A 24,839-nucleotide genomic window follows, 5' to 3' on the forward strand; every position below is an offset into this window, starting at 1 on the left:
GAACCAACGTTCAAGAGGAATCAAGCTTTTCCGATTCAGGCTAACCAGCAGAGATTTGGCATTAAGTTTGCAACTCTGATGAAATGTCAAAATACAAACACTTTCTATCATAACCAGACCATAAGATAAGAGCAAACCTCTCTCCAGTGGCAGCAAAGCAAATTAAATGAATGAAGACAGACAACTTATCTGATTGCAGGGAGGACTGTAACGAAGCAAACCAATAAAGCCTGGATAATAAGCAGCGAGACAGACAGGAATTATGGAACTCCTATCTCATACAGAAAGCAAATTTAACATAAGCAGATTAATTCTTTGTCCACTCTATCTGTACCAGGCTGTAGTGAAGATATTTCAAGTATTTTTTTTCACCGAAATAGTACTACATACATATTTAAAACAGTTAACAATCTGGCACAAACCTTAGGCTTTAAATTCGGTACAATAATCTGAAAGAACACACCAACATCACCATTTCTGTGGATGATTTCAAAATATACTGCTGCTGCACAAGACTGCTATAAGTACACTTGGGATTAAAACATACACACCTTGCGAGTCTACAGATGTCAAAATCCATGCCAGTAAACCACTGTAATGCAAGAAGTTGAATAGACAGCAGCTACCATCAAAAGAAGACTTATTTAGCCACAATAATCATGCTTTTGCTCTAGGATCACAAAAGCTGCTGGACTTCCTACATCTAAGGATCTAAGCGGGCGCCAACACCCTCTGATCCAGCCTGATACCTCATTAACCCATTATGCCTGCAAGCTAAGATTGAACCTTTTCTGATGAAAAGAAGCAAATTTGTGTGTACACCCCCCACCCCCCCACCACACACACAGCCTGAAACATTTTGAAGCAAAAGTACCCCCAGGAGACTCTCCTCCCCCTGCAGTCGAGAGCGAGCAGGACCTTACCTCCTCGCCCTGGGGAAGGCCCGTGCTGCTCAGAGACGGAGCCGGGGAAGGTTCTGCAGACCAGGACAAGTGGGCACTGGCCGAGGTGAAGGGGGTCAGGCCGCCGTTCTTCAGCTGCTCGGCCGACTGCGACGCCTTCGGCCCAGGCCAGGCGGGCACGGCCTCTGCAACACAACCGGGGACACGTCACCAGCCAGGCCCCCACCTCACTCCGGACAAAGCACCGCTTCCAACAGGGAAATGGCCTACAGATGCGTTTTTCGGGTGTCACGCTGAATAACCTGCCTCACTTCATTGCTCCCTTAAAGCAGAAAGTACTTGGGAATATCCGAACTCTCCAAAGGTTTAACGAGACAACCTTCAAACTAGGGAAAAAAAAAGAAGAATGAAGTGTCACGCCACCTCCAGATCAAGCAAGTCTGACATCGAATTAAGAGGGATTCCAGTTTTCTAACGGAGCCCTCCTACATCACATCCCACAGTCTGAGCCGTCTACCTGAAGGTTTCTGCAAACGAGCCCAGGGGGAAGCTTCTCCTTCTCCTATCTGCTCCTCTCCCTCCCTCTAGAGCCAATTATTCAATTACAACAGGTGTGTGTGTGTGTCTCATTTTCACCTGCTTTCTCTCACTAACCTCACAAGGTAATTAAAAAAATTCAAGGTACAAATATATTATTCCCCATGTAAATGTAACAAAACAAGATGTATTATTATTATGGCTAATAAGCGCAGGAGATGCATGTGCTCAGGATGTAATTACATATTTATAGGCATTTTCCCACATATTCATAACTACCCATGAAGAGCTCATTATTTTACAGTGGGACAATTTAATTCACAACATACTTCACAAATCTATAGCGCAAGTAAAAAACACTGCCTACATAAAGAAGTACTGAACATAATCTGCAATTAGCTTTAGTTCCCTATTAGAAGTCTTTTGCACAACTGACTCGTTATTTCTGATAAACACATTTCTAAAAGGTAATAAGCAGAAACTGAATGGAGAAGCCAAAAAGAGTTCTGAAAAAATGTATTGCAGAGAACAGAGGAGATTCCACCTAAATATCTTCTCTTTCAGGTTCCAGCCCATTTGCAATGTAATGGTACCTGACAGTTTAACATTACTATAAACACAGAGTAATTCTAAACAAACATAATGCAAATAAATCACAAATAAGAAATGAAATAACAGAGAAGTGTAACTAACACTACCCATTTGGCGTGTTCTGTATTATATGACAGAGGAGTTCCCAGACAGGAGCTGAGAGTCTGGAATCCAGCATATCTTCTGTCTCTTTAAATTGCCAGCAGCTGAAGGCCACAGAGAGTCAATAACTTGGTGCAGATACACCCTAACAGGATCGATTTAACACCTTTCCCTTGTGAAGAGCTCTTTATTACTTAAGGGGACAGAGGAAACCAGCTGGATTCAGGACTCCAAGGAAACCCTGTTATAAAAAAAACCTGTTCCATTTTTCATCATGAGATGAAAAGCTCAATAACAAGGATCTACTAATCTTAAAAATATCAACATGCCAAGACCTTAAAATAATTGATCTCTGTTCCTTTTCCGATACTTTAGGAGACGTACAGTATATGAAGCTCTTACTGTGATAGTGACGTCTAGACAGCTTCAAAGAGATGCCACTGCCCTTGTTAAATTGACCGTATACTGCATCTTATTTGACAGCACTGCATCTGCTCTCGTTGGCTGGCTCCTGCTACCTTTCTGGGTGAGCTCGTGCAAAGCGGCATGGGAAATCACGGCTGGCACTCTTGGTGATAAGACACTATCTGAACCAAGTGCACTCTGGGTGGAGTAGGGTCAGGGGGGCATGCAAATCATATACCATGCATAAAGGAGAGCATGACCACAGTCAAGCAATACAATCATACCCATGTCACCCTGTGCTCAGCGCGATGTCAGGCAATAATAAAGTCTGGATCTACTCCCAAGACTGTGGGATCATAATAGGAGCACGTGACGCTAATTCTGTGTGGTAATCCAGCTGGGTACATGACCAGGCCAGGCTTGCTGTACCAGTCTGTGAACCTCAGGGCATGACGCATAAAGAAGTAGAACCTCTTGCCAGATTATTGGCAGTCAAATAAGAAGTCTTGGGAGATGACGCAAATCCTTAAGAGCTGATAGGTAGAATGAGGCTCACTCGCTAATGTGAAGACTCGAATTTCACCCGCACTCGAGATCTGATGTTTGCCTTGCAGCCTTACAGCGTTGCAGCCCCTCTTTCCAGCAGCTATCTCACCCTGCAGCTCACAGCTGGCAGCCTGCTGAAGCTCAGCAGGTGTGAGCCTGGTCAGTACCTAGCCAGGAGACCTCCTGGGAAAGCTAAGGCTACTGCTGGAAGAGGTGTTAGTGGGACCAGCAGGTGTCGCTCACCCTGCGGTTTGTGTGGGTCCGGCCTCACTGTGGTCATTTAAAATCCCAGGGTGTTTCTCGTAAAGAATAGGGGTATTGCTCCAGTCTCCTGCCCCCAATTTCCAGCTGGCCATTACTAATCACACCTCCTAATAATCCCCATCCCTGAGCTGGCTTCATCTCTTTGTTCTCCTTCCCACTGATTGGTGAAAGTGTGGGGAGAGTTCTGGCGCACTTTGACTGCTACACACTGGTGCTGGTGGAGTTGAGCCCCCATTACCTGCAAAGTGCTTTGAGTGAAGTGTCCAAAAAAAGAGCTCTATCACTGTGAGGATTATTCTTCTCATGCAAAATGTATTTTTCACATTGCAGTACAACTCTATCCTGGTGACCTTCGTTCGTGAAAACTCCAATCTGTGAATGTTACATCAGCAAATGTGGAACCCTTACAGGGCAGGACCTGGAGTAGATAAACAAAATCTGAACAGGCTACTCTATTTTTTATATTCAACATAGTAGCTACGTTGCCTTTACATAGAATTGTATTTGTATATCGGCCTCAGTTTCTTACACAACATTCTGAATAATGATGTTAGGCTTTCAACCAAAATTAAATTTGATTCATTAACTTGTGAAGTTGTATATTTTGTGTTGAACCAAAACTGAAACCATACAGCAGTAATTACATATTTCCTAGTTTTAAAAGTTTCTCTTTTAATTTGATACAAAAAGAAGTGATAAAACTTTTAAAAATCAATTCATCCAAGAACTAAATTAATGGCCACCTGGCTAAGCTATATTGAATTTAGTGTATGTTTTCACACTGATAACAAATCCCAGAATGCTTCTACTAAATCATTTAATAACACAAAACATCCATTTGCATTTCTCTGCTGTATGAAGGTTAATATCAAGACAATTTCTGATGACTCTCTCCAAAGGCCAAGACTTTCTGATCGCCTTCTGACTGAAGAAGGTCCGCCTCAGCATGTGAAGGCTGCAAAGGAGCAGGTAAAAGTTTATTCCATGCTGAAAGGTAAAGCGTGGAATTTCTCATTCCGCACGGGATGAACCTTTACCTGTGCCTTTGCAATATTAGAGGAAACCTGGGTCAGCACAGCACGTGGCCAACAACTGAGGATATTCTCAACATCAGCCTGGCCTATCCAGAACAGAAACTACTGAAGGTGTGGTGGAGGACCTGTAAACAAAAATTAGTAAGCAACAAATCTGAAACTGAACGGCATGAGTTACCAATGGCAACAAGACTTTGAGTAAAAATGAACTGACAGTCAAGAGAGGTGAAAACCAGAAACATTTTAGATGGGAAAAAAGGGAGTGAGCTCCTAAGTGCACAGGCTGGACCGTGGCGCCGGCTGTCGGTGACCAGGTCTTGACGCAGGGATGCCCAACAGGCCGAGCGCTGCCAGGGGGGCAGGACTGAGTCAGCCTGGCTGGGCAAGGGCGGCTCAGCAGCAATGGTTAGTAGGGTCACGACAGTAAGCCGACAGGTCGCTCTAAATAAGAGAGGTACAGAAAAAACTGAAATGAATACATTTTGTGTCGCAATAAACAGAGGAAGGGTGTAATATTTTTAGTTTCACTGTAAGAAATAAAAGTGGGAAAATGTGGTTCATGGTAGAATGCCCAACGTCATCGCACCAACCCCGAGCCTCGCAGCCCCCGATACTGTCGAATTCGAGGAGGCTGACTCATCGCCTCGCTATACACCCAGTTTTAATCCTCCTCCCAGCTGCTGAAACACTCCGCCAAAAGCAAGAAAATAACATGCTCTGCCGCTGTGGGTAGGGCACTTATAAAAAGGAAGACGGAGTCAGGATAAGAAATCTGCGAGGATTCCTCGCCCTCCCGTTTTCCAGAATGAGGTCTGCGCTTGTCTGATAACACTCCTGCACAAAGGATTCTAGACAAAACGTGCATCTCTCAGCTCCCTCACTTTTCACTGCCAAATCCTTGGCTTCATCTTAAGAATGTCTAACAACTGTTAAATACCAACTGAAAAGTAAAGATCTACGAGACATGCGTACTGTAGATTACAGATATTTGCCTTCAGGTCCAACATACATAAATCCAGCTTTTAGAATGAAGCCGTTTTAAACCATTCTGATATCCTACATAATGCATTAGCAAGGTCGTATATCTACACAGATCAGCACAAACAGTAGCAAAATAGTCACTATTTACATTTTTGAAACAAATAATGGGTTTGGGCTGATAAGAAGTGTGGGTACAAGGGTTAAGTGCATAAAAAGTGTGCAAGCATTTCACGTATGCAAATAAAGTATATAAAATTGAAAAAGCTAAGCTACCCTTTCAATCTTAAGCACCTTACACGTTTATGTAGTAATTGCAGCCACAGCTTAAAACCCTAATGGGCTGGAAAGGCGGGGATATTGAAACCCTAAATAGTCAAAAACAACACACCTGGCGATTGTACCTGGAATCTTTCTATAATTCAAAAAAAACTACTATCAGAAAGTACCAGCACAGAATCTAAAATGAGTGGGAAAGGGCTGTATGTGGTAGAAACAGGTAAAAGTATTTGGTATAATTGGTGAAAGCAGAAAAGAAGTGGGATAAGTGGGCTTGAATCTGTCAGTCTCAGAACCTCACAGCACGCCCCTGTCTGTCTGTGATCTGGCACAGCGAGAGTCTTCTGCAACTTGCAGTTACTTTTCCTTGCATCTCCCAACAGCAGTGAAAAAGAAATCTTCCATCAGCCCAGGCAGAAGCTAGTGAAACTGGAGCACTGAAAGTGCAGGAGCTCCAGGCGGCCGCAGGCTGATTATCCTCACTGAGCTGCCCTGACAAAGAGACACTGCCCTCCCCACTGAGTGTGTTCCCAGCACAGAACCAGACAGCTCAGAGCTAACGCCCTCCTGTTCAAGGGACAGATGACTTTTCACCTGATGTTTTATTGTTGTTTCTTCTGAAATGACCCTTCAGTCAAATGCACTGCAGCGCTGGTCATTTAAAGTTAAAAGTGGGAGCAATCTGATATTCATCCTCTTGACTATGAATTCATGCACCTCTGAGCAACTCCATTCCCACTGCATGCTGAAGGATTATGCAGCCATGCAACCTTTGGGTGCTTCTGTATACATGTCTAAGCACATTAAACCTTGGGTTTGGGTTTCTGAAGATACTGCTGCCTTCAATCATGCCATTAAACCAGTGCTGGGATTCTCCAGTCTATCTACAGTACAGCAGTTTTACTCAGGTACTGTAACATGCAACAGAGGTGCTGCTAAACTCTCCTTTTATTACTTGGGTTTATCTCTGATGTGCAGCAGGCAGGCAGCATGAGGGAGCTTTGGATACTTGTTGTACAGTCTTCCTTCTCCCGACTACTTGCCTGAGTTGCAACACACAGTAACTGCAGACATAAAGGACACGACCACAAGCACATCATCAACACAGCAGGTTCTGTTGAAACGGTGTATTGTTCTTTTTCATTCTGTGTCTGGAAAATTCAGAACAAATACTCGTTCCCCCCCTACAGAATATACAGTAGAGCTCAAGAATGGTTTCCATGTGCTACCGCTTTTTCTAAGACTTGCAGAGCACTGTTTGAACTGTACTTGTCTCTAGAAATATGTTCTGTCCGCGTGGTTACTCAAGGAAAACGTAGAGAATGGGTCGAACGTGTTTAATCAGAACCCCGTCCTTTAATTCACAACCACTCAACACCTTAGAGAGGAGAAATACACGACCGTTTAAGTAAGTAATCACTTAATGAATTAGTTAGCAACTCACAGGGGTACAAAACCAGAGCAATTGCAGCCCTGCAAGACAGAGTGTTAAAGGGCTGCTGAGCACTATATCATAAAAATGCAAATATTAGCGCTGTCTAGTCCATTTAATTATTAGGATTAATATTGAATGAGGGACTTTACCATCCATTTTCATTTATATATTTAGAACCAAGGGAATTTTTGTAATTTCAACTATTTCTATTCAGGAATGTAATCTGTGCTTTGTGAAGTTCTCCCCCCCCAAATTCCACAGCCCAGATTTCCGGGTGTGGCTTATATTCAGTGTCGGCGCATATTCAGGTAAATATGGCACGAGCCAACAAGACCGTGAGCAGCATTAACCAAACCAGGGTCCCAGAAAGAAGAACTAAAGGTTCTGAGCAAGAGGAGACCTTCACTTCCTCTTCTTCCCCTCCCTGGACGCCCTGCAGCGCGAACGAGCAGCGACCGGACTCACCAGTGGGCACCCCCCTGCTCTGCTGGGTGGCCTGGCTGACGTTCTGCTGCAGGATATTGAGGCACTCTCCCAGGCAGCTGAGGGTGGCTGCTGATGTAGCTTTGAGCAGCAGCAGATCCGGGTCCAGGGCGGACAGCGGCCCCCTGGCAGGGAGGGACTCGATGGAGTGCACCAGGTTCTTCTGCTGTCCCTCGGCCTGGCTCATGATCTGAGTGACACGACAGGGGAAGGCAGGGTCAGCGACCGGGGCTTTCCGCCGGCTGCGGGGCAAGACCGGGCCACGGAGATCAGAGGGTCTCCGTCGTGCGAAAACCTTTGGAAGCACCGACTCATAATTCTGCTCCTGCTGCAAACACGGATGTCATAGGACTATGAGAACGTAGCGCAAGTAAACAACCGGATTGTGTCTTCATTCGTTCATTTGCTTTCAGCGAATGTTCTTTTTGATATATATATACACACAAACAGGCAATTGAACAACTGTTATTGAAAGTATAGCATTACTCTCATACCAAGTTTGCATTTTCTGTATTGAATATGTTTATTAAATAGTGCTACGTTTAAATTAATATATACTGAGACCTGAAAATGCAACCAATGAGTAATGGAACCAATAGCATTTGTTGTGTTTTTAATGTCTCTCTTTATACGTTTTGTTTTAGACTTCTGCACTGCATACTACCATTCTAAACAGAGCAGACTTTTTAATTCATAACCTTTTCACCATAACCACTACAGTATAATGTTTTGACCACTATATGACACATTAAGCAATTCTTGACTCCTTATTAAGTGAAGGTGTACTGTGTTCTCGATTTATTTATTTAAGCACGCGGAACTTGAACTCCCGTTCACACGGGTTAAGGGTAATACACCATACAGTGTACAATGTACAGCATGCTTGCGATGTCTTCATCGAAGCAGTTCCTCTGTGCTTTGTCCCCAGCCCTGTCTGCCCACCCCTCTAGTGCCTCTGGAGGTAAATTAATTTGCCAAGAGACAAGGGCAACCTCCAGTCTTCACGCACTGAGGACTTCAACTGAGGTTGTGAACCCTGCGGAAATGACATCTGAATTAGACTATCCTCACTGCAGGCAAAGAGCTCGAAAAAAGCTAATGACCACGAACGGCAACACGGAGCCTCTCCTGCAGACGATCAGACTGCCCCCTAAAACCCTGTGCTGAAATCACCTTCACTGGCAGATTTTTCTCATTTGTGTCTTATTCCCTTGCCCCCTGAAGCTCTGTGCATTCATATCCCTAATCTTTTTTTACATAAACGTAATCTAGTCAATTCTGCATCTTCGAATAACCATCTCATTATTTCCTTTCCGTAACTCATTGATGTTTAAATCGGATATTTCATTGAGGAGCCTTGAGGGATCTTCAGAGGCATCATGTTTGCTTTTTAAGATTTATTGCTTCACCACTTTCATGATTCATTTAAGAAATTTTAGCCCACAGAATAAAACACCGGTCACAGGCTTTGCTCCAAATTACTCAAACATACAGTACTTCCACTGCTGGAAACAGGATTCTTAAAAGCCACATTCAGAGAGAGGGATTCAACCACCTGTTTTAGTCCCAAAGGCATCACTACACTGACAGCGCTTTAGCAGGGAAAATTAATATAAATTACATGACAGGATACAGCCATCTTTCCCAGGTCAAACTGCAAAAAACTATAATGCTACTGTTATGGTTTGAGAAGCTTTATGCTCTTTGAAAAACTGTCGAGAGTAGCAAGACACAGGGCCTGCAAGAATGTACAAAAATACAGTACCATGAAGCCACTGAATTTAAAGGTACTTACTGTACTCTGATACATAAGGCAACACTGCCCTCATTTCTTAGCGGATTATAAAAAATGTAAAATTAATTTTCTCATAGGGGAAATACTTATAAAGGGAGGAACAAAATATCATTATACAGAGTCAGCAACAGAAGCGTCTTGAATCATCCCTATTATCTGACCTCAAAGCTTCTAGCTGTCTGTCGAAAATGCTCTGGGGCCGTTATCGAAATGCACCATGGGAATTGCTAGTGTAATTTGAAGTTGCCTCTCAGTGAAAATCAATTCCGTCTGTAGAAGGCATGGGTTTTTTTACATACAGTAACTCCCGCATTTGTGTGGGACTTTTCTGGGTGATAGATTTTATCGGGGTGCCTCCCACCCCCCAACACATACTGGCTGGCTCTGATTTGCTGTTCTAAGGTCAGGCAATGAACTGGCGTCCCGTCCAGGGTCAGATCACTCTTGTGCCTGCTGCCTGGTGTTGCCACCCCACCACGACAAGCAGCTTTCCAATAACATGTGGAAGGTTGGCTAGGAACTTTGTGTAAGTACAGCAAATTCTTAGGAGCTTGTAGGGTCCAGGAACCGGAGAATGGGAAGGGATCGGAATTCTACCCAGCAGAAGGGAAGTAAAGTGATCACTTGCGCACCAATGACATGTGGTCTTCACATGACCTCCATTTCAGACAGCATCCGCTGCAGAACGTAGCCCGCAGACGCCAAGGTGCCAAAATCAAGAGCACAGCATTAAAAAACACATCTACTGTACAAATACCCATAAAGACATTTTTTTACACCCAGTCTAAGAACCGGAAGTGCATCCCACTGAAGTGCCTGCAAGGGCAATTAGCTCATAAATGGCTGTTTTGGAGTGCTTTAGAGAACGTATACAGACTGATCTGATATATTTCAAGAGCAATGAACTATATTGTACTTTGCCGGGGAAAAAAAAAAACTCATGGATAGTAGATCCCCCAGAAAAGTGCTTCAATCCATCACTGGAAACCAAAACACATTAATTTCTCCCTGTGGCTCAGGGAGCAGTAAGACATCTGGGCAGCAATGAATCACTGGCTATAAAAGCCTCCACAGGACAAATTATAAGGAACTCACAGGTGTGACAAGCTGCCTTCCATCTTATCTACTGCTAATGGATGCCAAGTGCTGGCTTTAAGTAAAATATAGCTGATGATTACTATGATTACTAGAATCCTTTGTCAATGTATGACCATAAGTACCTGCTGCCCACACAAATAATGCATATTCTCCAACACCTTGCCTCTGTATGAGACACACTGAAAGAATGGAAACTTCTCAAACGAAAACAGTAAGCATGTGGTAGAATTTCAATCATGGCTTAAAAATGCTGTTGTTAAGAAAATAATCCAGTTTTGTCCTAGTAAGCCACAAAAGAATGTTGTTGTTTTTTTTTAATCATAAATGATCCATTTTTAGGTTGCACAGGACCCTCTTATGGAGAGCTCTCCTTCAAAACACTTTATAAAGAGTCATGTTACAGCTGTAAGTTAGCAAACCATAATTTTACAAAGGGAGCTTTGCAATCAATGTGCCCATTTATTATATAGTGGGAATCAGCTGAAACCCAGTCAGCCATTTGCACAGCCTGGATCTGAACCAGGACCTTGCAGACAGTAGAGCCTGGAGTGTACCATCAGTGAAAGCCTGCAGCAGAACCCCAGTGCACACGTGTCACGTTCAAAGATCAGTTCTTCACAGCCATCTTTCCCAGCGGTTAAACCTTCCAGAGAAACATCCCAAAGGGTGAAAACAAAACGTCACCTGGTCATGAAAGCAGCAGGAGCTGAACTTCTGTGGAGAGGAACAGAGAGGAAAAGGGACCGACTATTGCAACTTGGGGGACTCCATCAAGATCAGCAGCAATCCAGGCACTCAGGGGGAACGAGTGGAAATTAAGTTCAGGAGACACTTCTGACCCCAGAGCACTGTGGGACTCAGGAGCCAGCTCTCAGGACATGTGGCTGAAGCCGGTTCTGTTGGGACTCCTTATGACAGATAAAGAACACTCTGAACACTGAACTGCTAGCACCCCATGAGTGAGATACCTGAACCCTCTTGTGTGTAACTCTTCCCACGTCGTTACCGAATTACAAACAGAGGCAATGGTTAAAGCCATTTCTTTCCTAATTTAGAAATTTCTGAAGCGTCGGTCTGGACTCAAGGCACACATGAAGGGACAAACCGTACTACGCTCATGTGTCAATTGTTTGAAAATCCTGCTTTCGGAAAAAACGTCCTTTCATAAAAACGTTGTCATCTTTCCTTCTTCCTGGCATAGGCTTAGAAACAGAAAATATTACGATGCTATGCTTTATAGAATAGTGCTACGGAAAAGTAAAGTGCTTTAAAGGCGAGAATGGGACAGTATATTGGTTCATAACACACCAAATCAAACAATTTGGCAATGTCAGCTGTGAGAGCAAAAAGAGTAGCATCTTGGATAAGGAACTTGGATACCTACAGTATTCTCATTTCTAATCCTTAATGAAAAATTGATTCCTCTCCATCCAAATGCTCATTTTCTGTCCCACACCAGATGGCTATGAAACACAGACATCCAGCGTTTCCATCAGCAAGTTAATTACAAATAGAAATCGCCTGTTTAACATTCCACAACTGGCACTCTTTCTCTTCTCTCAACAAACGACAGCCATCATGCAGTAAAAGGAAAAGCCAACTCCACAATGATCTTACAGTGCGTCACCATATTGCACCTCTTGGTACCCACTCAAAAGAGAAATTACAGAATTAAAGCATAAAAGCGAGGGGTATAATAATGAGGAGCTGGGAGCATTTTTCACATTGTTCCCAAGGGAAGCACAGACTAAGACCACTTATCATTTATCATTTGGCTTTTTACGAATGATCTGTATGGAGACAACTTTATGGGGTTTTTTTTATATCTATATTGGGACCATTAAACTCCAGACAGTTTAGAAAAAATCCTTTAATAATGTCAATATACAATAAACTTTCTGATGTTAAAATAATTCATTGGGAATACATAATTTTCTGTCTGCACACCTCTGTTTTTATTGGAAAATATCTGATGGCAAATGCCATAGTTCTCATTTCGGTAGCTGTGCCCCTAAGCTGTTGAAGTGGTGAGCAATGACATTCTCTAAAAGCTCTGAGTGTGTGCAGGACAAGGTGACACTGTTATACAGGTAAGAAGGTCCTCTGAGGTCTCTTTGTTAAGGGTGCATACCTCACTTTGTTTTTAACTTCACTGAATGTAATTTAACTTTAAAAAGACCATTAAACAGAACCAATTTCTTTCTGAAGAGTTCTACATTACCGCAGTCTTGAAGTGCTGAATTTAAACAGGCACATTATTCCAGCCTCTTATAAAGGTACTCTTTGTTTGACAGTGACTCATCATTACGTCCCGTGAAATAAATATCTCAGAATACCAAAACAAAAAGGGCCCTTCACAGCTCTTTTCTTTTACAGGTGGTGTAAGATCTTTACTGCAGTATTTAGTCCTGATGCGGAGAGCTTCACCTGTCTGAAGCAGCAGTTTCTGAGGATATTGAGATGAGACTATTTGAATTCCCTTACAGTGATAATACTGTCGAAAATATTTACCGACAGGTATCCAATTATGAGTTGGTAAAAGAACCAACATACAAGATTCTTTCTAATTAAAATAAATTGCATGCATTACAAACACAAAATTCTGTACAACGCTGCTAGAGAAGATTGCTGGAAACCTGAGCACAACATTTGGAGAAAAAGCTGCATTTCCTATGGAGCATGCAATAGGTAAAGGCACACAGATACCACACGGGCTCAGCTATACGCCCCCTCTATCCTTCAATAACACACTCATTTCAGTGGAAGGGCTGAAACTGAAGGTTCCCACTGACAAATTATTTCAAAGAAACCTTCTGAAATCCACACCAGATACCCCTGATGTTTTGACAACAATTCATAGAGTGATATTCAATGTCAGTGGCAGAGGGTCAAACTCCTCTGGTAATCCTATTCGAACTCTGGTCATTCCATTCAAATCCCATTTTCCAACTCTTAGAGCCAAGAAGACACATACTGTATGAGCTAAAGGCACTGCTCAGAGCAAGCCATGGAAAGAGTCAGTGTCCGCCACAGACGCCTTCTGTTCTGAGCCCATCAGCAGCCAAAAGAAAACCAGCGTTCCACAGCTCCTCGTTTCCCTTGACTTGATGATGCAGTGCAGTTTCCCCACTGTTTTTACACATCGCTTCTGTCATAAACTGGTAGGTGGATTATTGACTTTTTCAAAAAAAAATGGTAATGGATTCAGCAATTTGCAGAAAGAAAGCAATAATAGCTGCTATTATGTTCTTGTGACAGTAATAAAAAATAACACCTAGAAGAGGTGCTTTATAACACTGCTCTCAGACAGTTCTTTCATTCTCTGGTATTCTGTAACTTCACCCCTTCAGCATTAATTTTTTTTTTTAAATAGAGAGCTCTGTGTTGTCATGGAGACCAGCACATATCATTCTGTAGATGTTTTCATAAAACAAATATATCACAAGGACTGTGTTTATATTTAAACTATGAAATAAACCACAGTGAACTGCTGAACAGAATACTGTGGAAGACCAAGCTAAGTAATAAAGTAGTAAAATATTTACCCATATGACAAAACATTAATACTGCATGCTTCCCTTAAAGGATTTAGGTTTACCCATTTCAAACCACTTTCCTGACATTTAAAGTAGAAAGTAAATTCACAACACAATGTGTCTGTTATCTATGCAGAATCCTACTTCTGTCCAATTCCACCTACTGAACACTATATATTGCTACACATACAAAACAATATAGAATTTTGAGGGCTAACTAGGACAGAAAAGGCTGACTTCTAAGGTAACATTAACTGACCATTTTGCCTGGCAAAACATGCACCAAGTTCACTCTTATTTAACTGCATTAACATGAACAAAATATCGCCATGTTAACTGTAATCTACAACTATTTTAATTGAAATCTTTAACTTTTTAAATTTCATAGCCATGCGCTATTGTGTAGAATATATACTACATAATAAAGTTTCTTTGAATATATAAGAAGGATCTTGAAATGTGCACTGCAATCAAAATGTTTTTCAGCCACACTACTACACTATTTTGCTTAAATAGATTTATCAAATGTTGATAAACTGGGATGACTAAAGCATGTTTAAGGATAGCAAGTGAAAATAACTATTTCTGCTATTTTATGGACATAAAATTGTAAGAATTCATTTATTGCTCCTAAGTTAATTTTTCAGTAACAGCTTTAGAAGAAGGAAATAAATGTAGAAATATGTTGAATTTAGATAACCTGATCCATGACTGAGAAGTTTCCACCAGTAATTTCACAACACATACAGCAGCCAGGATACAAGGGAGTGCTCTCTGAAGCACATGTTGGAGAACTTCACTGATATATCCGTTTCATGTGGTTCTCTGTGCAAAGCAACTTCTGCATCAGAGATACTTTGTGTTGTGCTTTTCAGCAAAACAACAGGGCTCTAACTTCCAATTTAACATCTGAGCCAATTTAATGGGTATATTCAAGTGCTCAGGCTCCAGTTCTGGAAATTCTGAAAGATTCTAAAAATCATCTTACAGCCACAAAAAAAAATCCTGTTTGCTTTAGTCTCTTAAACTTGCTTAAGAGCAGTGCATGAATGTTACCTCAGGCTTAGAAAGACCCAAGGGATAAAAGACGGGGTCATTCCATTAATTTGCAAAGCCATTTCATCAGCACTCGTTAACCCTTTGTCAATCAAGCTTTGTGATTTCATCAGCCATCTTTCAATGATGAGAACTGCTGACATACTGTAGAGCCAGCCAGGCTCTGACTTATTGCAGTGTAAATGCACTGAAAGGAGCCCCTGAGGTTTGTGAGGTGTAGCACATTATGCTTATAGAAACGCAGACACCGGGTAACACAGAGTGATGGGGAAGACCAGAGGATTTGTGGGAACATATTATTCTAAAGAGACAGCGAAGGTGATGAGTGGGTATAACACTACGAACAGCAAGCACATTCAGTTACAGGAATTTAGAGGAACTAAAGGGCCTCAAATCTAGGGACAGCCTTATTAAATATTCAAAGACAACAGAGATAGGAGAATAGTATAGACTACCAAATTCATATCTTAATTGCAATGCAGTCTTATAAAAATCAGGAAGGAAGTATGTGTGTGTGTAAAGGATGAACTAGTCAGCATGGGAGATTTTAATTTTCCACACACAGATTGAGAAAACCTTCAGGGCCTTCAGTGACCGAAACTGTAGTAGCACACATAGTTATTTTTCTTGCTCAATATGCCAGTGTGCATATGAGAGGAAACACCTGTATTAGTGCTGTCTTTTCGAACAATGAAGACGGAATTAGGAAAACAGAGGTAGGACAACCTTTAGGAGATTGTGATTGTGTACAGCATATTGCACAGTAGAACAGAATGATTATCTGGTTAAAACTATATAAACTCAATTACCTAATGATAAACTAGGTAAGCATTAGCTAAAAAGTGTTACAGCAATGCCAAGTAATTACCTTTAGTAAGGGCTGTTTTCTATCTTAAGGCTTCAAACATGGTAATAAACTACGTTCTAGTACTTTATTTTGGGTTGGTGACGACAATACAAATCTTTAGTCAGAACCTCCTTCCAAACGTGGCCATTTTCTGTGCACTTGCTCCACACGCGTGCTGGTCCCACGTCCACACCTTACCCGAGAATAACGAACCGACAGAGGGCGGCGATACACTAGGTGGCCAGGGTTGAGCTCGGAGTGCAAGCGGCCGGGGAAACGCAGGAAGGCCGTGACGGCGACTGCCCTACCTCCTTCACCTCCAGCAGGCGCCCCGGATACTGGTTCTTGGCTCTGCGGGCGGCGGCGGGAGACTTGTGGTGGGTGATGGTGACGATGCTGGACCCCCCGCCGTGGGGCAGCTGTTTCTGGGAGCCGGGCGAGGAGGTGTTGGCGCCCCCGTGTGGCAGGAGAGAGAAGCTCCGGGTCCGGCCGGCCGCAGAGCCCTGGAACAGACAGCGGGGGGGTGGCGTCAGGCAGACACGCCAGACCGGGGCCCGAGGGGCCGGGCGCACGCCTCCTCGCCTTTGCTCCATCCGGGAAGTATGCAGACCGCTGGCTCAGAGCTTGGGAATACCGGGAGATGCCATCTATACACATACAAAACTAAAGCGTCTTTTTTCGCACCAGAAGCAGCTTCCCCGTTAGCTAACACGAATAATGCAGACGTATACATTTACTGCACCCCTTTGCTCGGACATCAACTTTTTTTAAAAACAACTAAAAACTACACACCTGATGAAGGCAATATAATATGGTTTGGGCAGGCATTTAATAAGTTTTTTGTTAGCATTTTCTAGCCTCTAGCTCCCAGCTGCAAAACACTTACTTAAAAGATTTTATAATCCTAGGACTGAACAAATTAGAGAAAACATGATTTAAAAAATACTCCATAAAAGGCTAATTGTGGTTAAATTTTGAAAGGCTTTTCCCCTGTTTTTTTTTGTATATCACTGTATAACTGGTGATTGGCACAAGAAAAATCAGCCTCTGTCTGAAAATCTAAAGCAGTCTTTATGCGGCAAATATTATAAATAGACTTAATGTAAAGTTTCATGTTGATTTGAGAATGGAACATATTCAACCTGCTTTAAAGCAATCTTCTGGGCACGATGACTAGATTAATTTAAGTCTTTTTCAGAGGACAATGTCCCAGGGAAATAATAAACTGATGTCGTTTTGTTGTTGTTAAGCCTGTGGTTTTTCTCTCACCTCTCAGTATAAATTAAGGCTCTCTTCCATCGCTGGTATTGTTAGTTAAGGAAGACAGCCCTGCGATTCTTATTCAGATAGCAGGATTTAATATGACACTGATATGACAGAATGAGTTTCTCTTGGCCTAACTTTCAGTGTGGGAGAGGTAACAGACCTTCCAGAACTCCTTCTAGACAAAAAAAATATGTGGTATAATTAGTTTATAAAAATCTGTTTAAAACTTTATTTTAAAAGTAAATAAATTTTACATTTTTTAGATAAATACATACCTAAATGTGATATGCAGAAGGCAGCTCAGTGATTGTTCATATAGACACAGTAAGAAGACAACAGTTTGACTGCTTTTAACTATACAAAATTATCTTGAAATGGTAGATAAATTCACTTCATAACACCTGAGGCTGACTGAGCAGAAAACTAAGTGCCGGATATTCAAATAATCAGGATGAAATAACAGCATGCACACTAAAAACAAAGAGATAAACATACAAAATGTAAGCTGCAGTTTCCATATTTTGTTATGTAAGACTCCATTCTGCTGTCTGCACACTGACTGACCCATATTTTGACAAACCTGTCTATTCAGAAGACAAGAATAACTTTCCTGCAATCAGCGCACGCAGTTTCTTACCAAATCATGCGACAACTAAAAATCTATTGCTTTTGAAAAAAAATATCAGCCTTTCCTGTTATACTGCAAATGAAAGTCCGGCCCCCCTCTGCGGACCTGTCGTTCTGTGCTGATCTACCATTATCTGACTCAAGAGGTCCCTGTCTAGCAATGTGACTGCGTAACAAGTCAGCCCAGAAGAGAAAAACGCTGAATATTGGTCCTGTTTAATGTGAACTGTGTTCTTTTAAGTAAGAGCTAAAGGTGTACACTGTGTCTGCATACACTTATCTGTGTATGTTAATACTATTCAGCTAGAAAAGAACTCTATGGAGAAATTAATCCACTAGAAATCCGGTTCAGATAAACTCCCTTTGCAGCAGAACCACAATAAACTTCAGCCCACAGTGGTGAAAGACTGACTTTATATCATCTTAACACTCAACACCAACCTGCTCTGCTCTTTCTCAAAATGTCAGCAAACCGTCGACCACATCAAGTTGTTAACAGAGATGACCAATGATCTTTGTCTATTAAAAACAATACAAAATTAACATCACAAAAACAAAAAACTGATATCAGAAGTGTTTCAACTACAACATCCTGCTTGACCCTGGACGGTCATTTTCTCTCTATCAACGTTCTCCAGGTCATTTGGTAGAAAAGGAAAAACTTGAGGAACATGAAGTAACAATCACGATAATGTGAATTCCAGTTCAGAAAAGGGAATAGGCCTGCATGAACAACAACAATAAACAAGAACATGGAAGTGCTATTTACTTTAGGAGAAAAACAGCCGCTGCTGCTGAACTGCGTTGAAGGCCAGAGAACCTGGTGGCTCTGAAGCACAGAAGCCTAACTAAAACTGAAGTCTTGATGCTTCCTTTTGAGGTTAAGAGTTTCTTTTGTAGCGTGGAATGGAACCTTGCAGAAGCCAGGCTAGATCAGAGCAGGGAGAATTGGGACAAGCTATCACAGACCACAGCTGCAAGCTGTGCTGCCAGCTCCCTGTGCCGAAAGCTAATTACACGCAATACCATCTTCAAATAATTCATGCTTTACATGAATTCACACACACACTGTACCAAACGCACACAAAACTACTGTTTTGCTGCTAGAATCTAAAACCACTTAATGTATTGAGTTAGAAAGATAATGAACTGTTGTTCACTTTTGTAAGGAACATTATGGAGAAGATACTGTGGTGAAGCTTCGCCCATGACAGTCTTATGACAGGGAGCCATATAAAGTGTCACTTTAACAAAGCAAAGAAAAATGGATTTCGGGTATTTCAAGGAAAAAAAAAATACTGTTGAGAACCAAATGTGAAAACAATACTACAGCATTGGTTTTAGCAATAAAGCAATAAAGCTATTCACTATGCAGAAAAAAACACCTTTAAATAAGTAAAATTAGCTGGATGGGTGGAACTCAAAGTCTGAGCTTTGGTGGAGATACACACGATTTCCGTGGTGCATCGAGTGGAGATACTAATACACTGGAAGCTGCTTCTTCATTTTCACAGCCGGGACAAACAGCTCAAGAGCATGACCAGGAGTTTTCACTTAATTAAGAAGGACACTTCAATTCAGGCTTTCTTGCATGAAGGTGAAATATGCACATTGTCTATCTGGATTACTATTTTTTTTCATTGGAAATTAATTTAAAATTAAGTGTAGTTACTTCTTTGCAGAGAAGAAAATTTCCTAACTGTATATTGTTACAAATGGTGGGGGGGTTATAAAAATGAAGAAAATCAGGAAATGACGGAGCGGATAAATCAATAAGGATAATAAACTATTAGAACCCCAAACTTGTAAGGATTTTGCCAAGAATATACCCAAGCAGTTGGTGTAGTTAGAGGCACATGAATTCTTTGTCCTCTACCACAGCTGTGGTGAGAAGAGCAATACTTCAGGCACACTCAGTTAAACAAACATTTATCAACTGTGACAATACACGCAGCACCAATACACAACACAAGTTTCCCTATGTATAGTAGAAATTCACAGACAAGGTGTCCCAGAGGCCTAACTTCCGAACCCCCCAGAAAAATCCCAGAATCTTACAAACCATTCAACTCTTGTTGCCTAAAAACACCAGAATGAAAGGGCACAAGCCAAGAGACATTAGGCTGAAGAATGACAAATCCATGAAGCTGTGAGCAGCTTCAGAACTCCACAAAACTTTAACCAAATACTGATTCGCTGTGAAACATGACGCTCCCGTCTCTGTTTAGAAATAATACTCAAAAGTTGTGACTGCAAAAGTCGTCTCTTGGATTATCAAATGCCTTTGTGCCAGGAGCAAAGCCAGTAAAAACACTACAGTCGCTTCTCTGACAGTAAAGTCCTTGAGGAAATACACCAACATTATCTACACAGCAAAGCAACTTCTCAATAAGTGCGCCTTAAGAGTTGAAAGCCGGGAACAGTCAACACTCTTGGGTCCTTGAAGTCCCCATCGAAAGGCTGAGAAAACCTTATTTCTGGCTCTACCTCACAGCTACAGTACATGCTCCAGGCGGACATACTGCTCTGATACCACTAACAACGTACCCTCCCAAAATCGGAAACCATTTTGACATTCGAAAAAGACCTACATGTATGTTATAAAATTAGGTCTGCTGAATGATTTTTAATTTCATTAAGGTTGCCTTTACCTCCGTTTAAAAAAAACGTACTCCTGTTCTATAGCCTGTGTGTTTTATAAATCAACGATCTATTACTTTTGCATTTTTTTTTAACTTTACCTTTGAGTTTGCCAGGTCCAGCACTCGCTTTGCACTTTTAGCTCCTGTGTCATTTCGTTGACTTCTCTGGTTGTACGTATACCACCTATGGTTAAACATTTCATACATGTACTGTATGGGCACGAGCATCTTCCCAGCTAATCAAATAACATAACAGTGTACTTGTTCTCTGTGGAATGCAGCATAACTGAAGGCACTTTCTAATTCTTCAAGATCAGTCAATTATTTTTACAATATTTCAAGATCTTGCAGATACTATAATATTACACAGGATTACTCCCATGGTACGCACACAGCCTTCACCAGCTGAGCATTCTTAGGAGACCCCCTTCAGGAATTCATTAAGCTGATTTTCTGACTCAATTAACACAGAGATGATTTAAGTCACCCAGCCCAAAATAATGCATTATCAAAGCGATGAAATTGCCCAAATGCCAGTCACTTTACACTCCAACAAAGTATACCGTCAGAATGTGGTGGCCTTATGCTGCATAGGAAACTATGGAAACGCAAACTGGAATCTCCGATGGTTTTATAAAAGTATGATTACCATCAACAGCTCTTTTCAGACTGACAGTCACGAGAGACAGAAGATCAGGGCAGAAGAAGTCCCTTTCCAACTTCCACCTTCACAGTCCCAGTTAACACACTCTCTACTCCCAAGTTAAGGAGTTCGGATGCAGACTGCCACAGTAGTTATTAAGGTTATCTTAAAAATAAAAGAGATTTCAAACACACCGAAGAACATTTTGTTTCTTCTTTGCGAGCTACGTCTCCCAAAAACACTTTCCTGCCATCATTCGGGTTAATGCCACAGAAGGAAGGCTGAATTTTTGCTGTCCTCCTATCCTTTTCCAAATGACAGTGAAACAAATTCCTCTTTACACAAACATTAACAGCACTCCTGGAGGTGATTCAGTGTGTCTGCCTGACTCACGCCCTGACAAAGAACTGGAAAAAACACAGGATAAGCTAACAGGAAAGCAGCATACAAAGAAAAATCCAACAGCAAATCAATTTACTGCCAAATGTCTGTGAAAAATCCAATTCTGCCTGTTCAGGAGATAAGCAATTTGGCACACGGCTCAAAACTCTTTGAGTAGAAGCAACTGCAATTTTGCCATTTCAAAATGACAGCCTTGTAACCTGAGGTGCAGCCCTCCACAGTGAAGATGAAATTGTGGGACTTCATAGGGGGAGAGCTTACCTAACTGAATGAAAACTAATCCAGCACCACAGAAGTGCAATAATAAAAAATGCTCCCACAGTCATTGTTGATAAACGATGGGGCAAAGAGAAAAATGTGTAACCAGAACTATACCCCTAACAGCTGATTAAAATAAAAGCTTTCTAATAGCAAGGGAGTCTAGTGCTCTAAAAACAGCTGCAGTGTGTGATCTAGAATGGTGCGTTTGGTCTGTCTTTCTCACCAACTGGGAGAAAGAGTCTAAATACAAAAGGAAAAAAAATATTTCTAAAATGATGTGATTTATCTCTAAGAAGTGTGGCACAGCTGGTAGAAAGGATAATGTAAAAAAAACCTCAGGAGTATCTTCTTTTTATATTGTAAAGATGATGTGCCGTCATGCCTCGGCATGTATCTGTACCACAGCAAGACAGGAAGGACGTCTTAAATTGAGAGGCTTCTGAAAAACTAGTGGGAAAGCATTTCTCCTTAATCTCATCTCCAATGCAAGTAAAAGACCATTCTAATTTATAAAATACTGATGCCTGGATTTCTTTGTAAAAAATAGCATTGAGCACGACAAGTGGAGATCCAAATTTCAGTGACACATTTAAGAGCTCTGAATGGAAACTGAAAAGTAAAATAGGTCACAGGCTCAGTGGTGGTTTTTAATACCCCAGAGAGAATCAATGGTTCACCTAATCATATCTGACCAGCTCACATGCTCAGTGCACTGAACTGTTCTTTCAGCTGGAATGGAAGCACACTCAGGACGAACTACAGGATCCCCAGTTTATAGAAGTCAAAACCTCACGGACAGAAAACTTGGTCAGTCTTCAGCTGATTTCTGAGAAGTCATTCCTATAACAAACAGTAAACGGCAAGGATGAGCTTCATAGGGTTATATAATCAAAGCTGTGCTCCATCTTATTAATAGACAGCTTTGTAATTTATTCCAAGTACACATTTAAAACAGGCCTGTCAGTCTGTCATATAGAAGCCATTATCTCCCTCTGTGCATCTCTTCTCCTGGCTACAGTTTTTTTTTAATTAACTTTAAACAATCATTAGCACTGGATTTAAACTCAAAGGCTTTCCATGACATAACCAACCCTGAGTCATAAATCCATCTTGGTGAGGTCTGTTACTTAGATGTCTGTAGTTGTTCTGCTTCTAAATAAAGCAAACGCTTGCATGAAATGTCAATGACTTTGTCAAGATTAACCATCCATGTAAAGTTTCCAAACCTGGCTCTGGAGAACCAAGCACCTGCAGGTATGGATTCCGCTGTGCTTTTAATTACACAGTTTACCCCTTAATTACCTTATTTATTATAGCGTTAATTGGAATGTTTTGATTATTTCCAGCCCTCATACTCGTCGGACTTCCCGTTGTTGCATTTCCTAAGTAAAACAAAAACCTCAACCACTAAGCAGAAAAAAAAACAACTGGTAAAATATTCCACTCAAACAATTTGTTTGTGCCATTAAGGCTTCAGTTGTGCAATTAAGATGAGCTGGAATGAAAAGCAGCAGGTAAAGAGTCCTACAGGACTGCAGTACTGGGAACCCCTGATTTAAGGCTTTTTATACCACTTTCACAGGGCCACTGGACTCTGGTTTAATATATTTCAGACAGGATGACTGCGATGACATTCCTGGTCTCATCAGAGCAGGCTAAAGACTAAAACCGTTTATCATTTTAAAAAGAAGAATTACTTCTCCATTGCCTTGTGTGACGGGATTATCGGCCTTGATTACAGGTCCCCCATCAATTTCACCGAGAATCTAAAGCTGCTTTAGAGCACACTTCCTCTTCACTGCTTGCCAAGGTTAGCCGTCAGATAATTGTGTCAATTTTTGACCATTCCAGAAAATCGTTCAGATATGTTACCTTCTCATCATTAATTAACTTTCTGAACATTTCAGGATACAAAAAAATAAGTAACTGTTACCAAGTATCAATCTGACGGATTCACAGCTGCATTAACAAACCATGAAATTAACGTGCTGGACAAGCGTAACACTGTATTTAAAGCTATCCCTTTTACATTAAATAAACATCTCATGGCCTTATGCTCCCCTTAAATTAACATCTCCTTTAGCTCCGCGATTTGATGTTCTGTGAATATTTTCATATTCTTGCAATAATTTATTAAACGATTCAGAAGGATGCAAATAGAGACCAAGCAGATTAGCATGAGTGCATCAAGGATGAGATGGGGCTTAGAGCTAGGAGGGCCTCTTAGTAGCATGATATAAGATATAATATTCCCCCTTTCTTAAAAGAACGTAACAATTTCTGCTGTCGTTTTTTTCTTTAATGCAAAGAGACATCCTCGCTACTTCACCAGCATTTACACAATATCTGGCAGGTCTTGCCTCATTCCTCAAAGAAGCATGTTGTTCCTGAAGCGTCAGTCAAAACTTCTGGGATTAATCAGCCTGGCAGCTAAACGCTTTGCTCCCCTGGGCGTGTGAGGCTGTGTCATGTCAAGGTCGCCACGTGTTGACTGCAATACAGACTGTACCTTGGCACTGCTGTCGGAGAGCTTGGCACAGGCCTGCAGCTGGCTCATCCAGAACTGCTGCTCCTTGGCATCAGCAGCTACAGGAAGACGAGAGGAGAAATCTTCATTCAAGGAAATAAGGAGGAAGTTAATGCAGAGGATTCACTCGAGGAAATAAGTTAAATAAGTTAACGCAGAGGATCAATCAAGCGATCTTCACGAGTTCCGCCCAGGCGGCCCTCACCATGGCCGACCAGACAGCAGATCGCTGCATCGGCCCGCGTCCTTCCGGGGTGAAGCACACCGAGAGGTGTTCCAGATGGACATTAGTCAAGACCACGGGAATTCTGCGACGAACTTATTAGAGTAGCGAGCCACAGACAAACACAAAAAGGTCTGTTATCAAAAGAAAAACAGTGGGAAAACTGTGACTCAAAGTTTACTCAATCTTGCCAATGTTGCTCCTGCAATTGATCAGTTTATTTTCATTTGGCACCTGTTGATATTTCCCCGAGCAGTCGAAGTGTTATTGTCAGAACATTTGTTTTCACACTTTCCTTGGCAGTCTTGTCAGAACGGCAGTGCTTCATTGCATTCGAATATGGATCTACGACACTAACAC

The 24,839-nt window shown here is 41.6% G+C and overlaps 1 protein-coding gene across 3 annotated transcripts in view; it reads right to left on the bottom strand.

Annotated features, from left to right (window-relative positions):
* The window catches only part of osbpl10b (oxysterol binding protein-like 10b), a 75,672-nt gene that overhangs the window by 31,789 nt on the left and 19,044 nt on the right, over positions 1–24,839 (bottom strand). For all 3 annotated transcript variants that reach the window (XM_088602091.1, XM_088602094.1, XM_088602092.1), the window contains exons 3-6: positions 24,239–24,315; positions 16,197–16,391; positions 7,539–7,746; positions 924–1,087 (exon numbers count right to left, since the gene is read on the bottom strand). In XM_088602091.1, coding sequence (XP_088458217.1) covers positions 924–1,087; positions 7,539–7,746; positions 16,197–16,391; positions 24,239–24,315 — 644 coding nt within the window. The remainder of the gene's footprint in view (positions 1–923; positions 1,088–7,538; positions 7,747–16,196; positions 16,392–24,238; positions 24,316–24,839) is intronic.

Source organism: Lepisosteus platostomus, chromosome 12 (assembly GCF_059453375.1).
Source record: "Lepisosteus platostomus isolate fLepPlt1 chromosome 12, fLepPlt1.hap1, whole genome shotgun sequence".
Taxonomy (NCBI): domain Eukaryota; kingdom Metazoa; phylum Chordata; class Actinopteri; order Semionotiformes; family Lepisosteidae; genus Lepisosteus; species Lepisosteus platostomus.